Source organism: Crassostrea angulata, chromosome 3 (genome assembly GCF_025612915.1).
Source record: "Crassostrea angulata isolate pt1a10 chromosome 3, ASM2561291v2, whole genome shotgun sequence".
NCBI lineage: Eukaryota > Metazoa > Mollusca > Bivalvia > Ostreida > Ostreidae > Magallana > Magallana angulata.
This window is the reverse complement of record NC_069113.1, coordinates 49,952,336-49,957,690: the sequence shown is the minus strand read 5'-3', so window position 1 is coordinate 49,957,690 and position 5,355 is coordinate 49,952,336. Positions and strand designations below refer to the sequence as shown.

At 30.8% G+C, this 5,355-nt stretch overlaps 1 protein-coding gene across 1 annotated transcript; it reads left to right on the top strand.

The window, feature by feature from the left end:
- The first annotated feature begins 477 nt into the window (after positions 1-477).
- On the top strand, positions 478-2,417 carry LOC128175878 (uncharacterized). The gene is made up of 5 exons (XM_052841740.1): positions 478-591; positions 1,080-1,210; positions 1,295-1,380; positions 1,986-2,222; positions 2,398-2,417. The coding sequence occupies exons 1-5, from the start codon at positions 535-537 to the stop codon at positions 2,415-2,417; spliced, it is 531 nt and encodes a 176-aa protein (XP_052697700.1). The 5' UTR covers positions 478-534.
- The last annotated feature ends 2,938 nt before the right edge of the window (positions 2,418-5,355 follow it).

The following is a 5,355-nucleotide window of genomic DNA, read 5'->3' as shown; positions in this document are numbered from 1 at the left end:
CATAAATTTTGTAGTGAAACATGTCCAAATAAAACATCCATAAAAACGCCATTATTTACACATTTTCCTTGTTAAGTTTTTTTTGTCGGTTGTTTTTTTTTTAATTTGCATAAGGCTTGACATCAAAATTAATCTAATTAATTAATACATTTTTATTAACCATTTTACTACGCAGTGACAAATGTTATACTACATTGTTTCTGAGAGCATTTGTGAATGTTTTAAACACTATCTCACTACGAAAATTCTTAGAAGTAAAATAAAAGGAGGCTGTTTGGATTTGGTGCAGCGGTTCCAGAGTTAACGAAATGTAAAGGACATCGCAATTGATGATGACAACAAAAATGACTGAACCAATTGGATAAGGAAAGGGTATGTGGACCTTTTGATAAGTAACGCTAAAATAGAAAATGGATTTTCATTGGTTTAATACGTCCTCTGACAAATCAAGATTTGAATATGTTACATGGGTTGCTTATAGATATAAATGTGGATCAGGATGAAATATCAAATTATTACAGTTTACTAGCCGAAATGGTCGTCCTAAAAGTTCTTCTACCTTTGATTGCTGTCCTCGGAACATTCAAACAAGTAAGATATAAATATATATTTGTGGGGTTTTATATTGTTTTACAAATCATACTTTGCAAAATTCAGATCACTTTGGACAAAAAGTTTTTTTTAAATTCAGATAACATCGATACAAAAAACAAACTTTCAATGTAAGACAATTTTGTAAAAATACCTGTCACTGGTTGTACAATTAGCTAACCATTGATAAGTTCATATTTTCCAAAAAAGAAAACATGCTCCTTACTGTTAAGTATTGGCAGAGCCTTTTCACTTATCTTTTGTAGTCCTTCTAGGACCTCCTCTTGAATGAAACTTCTAAATATTGTTTTTGGTCTTATAAATCAAGCACATTTTAATATAAAAAGATAAATTCTATAACGGAATCACGAACAGTAAGACTTAACTTTTATTGATTAGAATATAGTTTTGGAACTTTAGAACTGATTCCTTTATTAATGACCTTTATCTTGATCAAGTCTCTTAAAAACGACAATTGTTGTTTTTAGATTTCTGGCGCTTCATTCATTTGGTACCATTACATGACTGGTCAACCATTAGACCAAGATCATGTAATCTTACATTACACCGAAGTTGGATTGGAAGGGGGAATCCGCATGTTTGAAAAAACATATGACGGGTAAAAAGTTCTTTATCTCTACATGGTATATATTTATATATCTTTAAATTCCATTTTTGGATTAACGTTAGCCGTTTTTGACAGGTCGCAGTGTTACACCGATTCTAATTATTCGTTGAAAGTGGTAGATGGTGATCCAAATTACACTTTGGAAAAATCGATGAACAACTGTGAGTGTTTCAACATTTTTCAATATATTTGAATTGATTTAAATTACCAACGTTTGTTTGTTTGAAATATATGTATAACTGTTAAGGAAACAATATTACAAGTGTCATAACAGACTTGATAAATAACTTCACAGATTAATTCTTTTAAATCGAACATATCTATGTATTGATGAGCAGACGCCTGTTATAGCATTTCAATATACACTTGTACTTTTAAAAATACCCACATGTATCGAAATTTCTATGTGTAATACAATATCAGAAGATACAATGTATGTTTTATGTTTATGCAACAATTGATACATTTATGTGTTTGTCTAATATTGTGATTTTAAGGAATGGTGTGTGATAAGATATAATATGATAAAATAAATTAACAACTAAAACTTCTTCATTTGAAATCAGTTTTTAATGAAATTATTATTGCAGATCTTATTTGTGCATTTTGAACCCATTCACACTTTTTTATTTGTAGATTATGCAACATTTTAAGATTTATTACAACTAAGTATGCTCCAATTATGTTCTAATGTATTTAAGATAGAACGAGCTAAAACTATGCTACTTTGAAATGTTGTACCTATATCTTCACTTTTGAATTGTAGGTAAACTATATCGCATAGTCGTATTTCATAATGAAACCAACGAGGAACCTTATAAAATCGTCAATGTGAATGTCTCAAACACCTTCAATTTTAAATCGAACGAATGTATTTCCGCTTCCGGTACCTATCACGTGGTGATGACCAAGACTCGGAACCCATCTGTTGAAGATCAACAGAAAATATCGGAAGATCTGGAAAATCTTGGCGTAAACGAACTCAAACTGACAGACCTTTCAGGTTGAAGGACAATTTGACTAAATACCTATTATGTTGTTCTCCATTTATCATCATACATATTTTGTTTTTAACTTGTAAAAATAACTAAAATAATTATTCAATGCATAAATGGTTTTTTTTTTTTTACAAAAATGCAATAAGGATCAATTTTTCTAATAATTGTTTTCTGTTTCAGTTTGTCCTGACCCAGTCTGAATTGAGCAGTCCAAAGAAACTGTCTGTAAATTGAATAAAATTACCAAAAAATTGTACAACAATGTTGCAAGTATTTGGTTATCATCATAAATAAATATGACACTACCTTTGACAAGACAACACTTTTTTATTATCATAAAGTGAAACAGAGAAGAAAATTCACTTGTGCAATTAAAAAAAAACAACGATTAAAGCTTGGCGGAATAGAATGGTACACCTTATGTTGAAGTTACAGAGCGGTTGGAAATTTGAAAACAAAGCGATTAAAAGTTGAGTTAGAGTCTACTTTGACAAATTGCGATTGTAATTTTCAAGAACGCCTCGTTTCGATGTCGATCCATAAACATTATTCTGCTTACAGACATATTTAACATGAATCTTTTTATAGTTTATCCCCCACAATTAATGTTATATTTTATTAAGAAAATGAATGTATAAAACTTCGTATCATAAAATACAGATGGGCTAATTTTTTTATGCCAAAATTAAGTTTTCATTTCGATATCTACGTTGCGTGTTTCAGCACAAATCGATTAGTTTGAGCACATAGAAAAAAAACTGATCTAGATTATTTAGATTATTCATGCACTCCTTTGACCTCTTGACCGATAGTGATGTTCACAGGGCAAAAAACAAGCTTTAAGCAAGTTCTTAACGGTTACCTGAGGGTGGCGTAAAGGTTGCTTAAATGATATACAATCTTTAAGCCACCTTTAAGTCACATTTATGCTGAGCTTATTTAATAAACTCATAATAATTTTGGTCGGGGCATGATCAAATCCAATAAAGCCCGAAGGGCTTTATGATAGATTTGATCACGCTCGGACCGAAATTATCACTTCATAATATTCAAAGAATGATTCCTTATTTCTTATATTTATATAATTTTATGCCATTGTACGATTAAATATTTAAATATAAATAAGCAAACCCCGCTGGCGTCTCAATTATGCGTCATTTGAAGTTATGGGTTTTATAGTACAAAATCGATACGTAGTGTTATCACAGACAAAGACACTGGGAAATGTAAATATAGGTCTGTAATGTCCAAACTTCTTTAAGCCTTAAGCCACCTTTAAGTGCCTTTAAGTGGCATTTACTGTCCCTTTAAGTTGTCTTTACACCATCTTTAAGTTCCTTTTAAGTCAAGTTAAATCAAGCTAAACAGATTCATCTTGAATACATAAATTAAATACAAAAGTCATTATATAGGGATGGGAGGGAGTGATCCGAGTGATTAATAATTTCCAAGGAAGGAGGGGGGTGTTCCAGGCGGCTTTAATTGTCGCTCCATTATAACTATAACCACTATAAAATTCTTTTTTATTTCTTTTTTGTTTTTTGGTTTCAAAATTATTGTAGGCGCGAGCGCAGTCTCTGTATCTAAATCTGCGCATGAAATTATATTAAGGACGTTGTTTACTCAGGGTTTGAGTTCTCAAATTCGGATTGCTATAAAGTTCAATGCCATGATTAAAATTTGTTCTAAACAGTAACGATATTTATTATAAATGGATTATTATTGATAAACCATTCGATATTTTTACTATTTTATGGAAGTAGGCTCAAAATTGGACTTTTAGCCAAACAGAGGAAATTCGGACTAAAATTTTCAGATTTTGTTTTTCACTGAAATATTTTTGGTAGTACTGTAATATTCAAAGTTATGATTTATTTGTTAGTGAACACAATTTTGCACATTTTCTGTTGGTTTTATCTCATTTTTTCGTTCATATATTCGAATGGCACACACTACAAAAATATTGAAAAATGCTTAAAAACGAAAAAAGACACCATATCTCAAAATCTTGATCATCGACCTCACATAACTTTTATGCCAGCAGAGTAAGGTCAATATGCCTACTTTAATGCTATAAATGTTTTAGTATTATCATCATTCAATTTTTTGTAAAATTGAATCAAAAAAGGGTAGGAATTTGAAAACTGATAGAGGAAATTCGGACTGGAATATTCATAAAATTTGTGAATGAAAACTTGCTTTGTGTTTATTAAGTGTCACTGCCATTCATAATCTGTATTTCATTTTAAAAGAGTATAGCAATTTGTATTATTTTCACAATCAAGAAAATTTCAATCATAGTGTAAAATTCTAGGGATTTTTCTTAAATTTTTCAAAAAATATTCAGTGGCCATAATCTCAAAAATAGGTCATTGACCTACTTTTATGAAAGTGAAAATAGCACTACAATGATAGGTCTATAATACACAATTGATAGATTTTCATTATCATCAGTGGAATTTTTTTCCATTCTGAGTAAACGTTTACCTAAAAGTATGTTTGTTTCCTATTATAAATTAAGCAGTGAAATCTCTCTCTCTCTCTCTCTCTCTCTCTCTCTCTCTCTCTCTCTCTCTCTCTCTCTCTCTCGTTCATCCGATTATTAAAAATTATTTCTAGGTCTAATTCTAGATCTGCTAGATACATGTTAGAGATGAAGAGACTCTCAATTGCCTTTGTTATATAGGGCGGGATATTACTGCTTTTTTGTCTAGACAGAGTTTTGTTCGTGTGTGTATAATACAGTATCTAATTAGAATGTATTGTTTGTCCAACTTAAGAAAACCCCTCGAACTAACACAGAATATACAAGATATGCACAACAAGTGTGTCGTGTGCCCAGGTGCACGTCAGGGTTTCTAAAGGCGTTATCATGTTCGTGTATACGATAAGTCCAGTGAATGAAAGTTTATTTACATTTGTAATTCATTCTCAAAGTATTATTTCCTAACTTTGGGTTTTAGAAATATGAATGTATATAAGAGTAAAATATAGAGACTAATTAATTATTGTTCGGTGATCATAAATGGTAGTTAATTATTTAAATATATGTATAAGGGTAAATATGTCACATACCCGGCCGGGTACATCATACAATTGTTAATGCTGGAATGGTGCCGTTATCGCGAAAACCGGGAG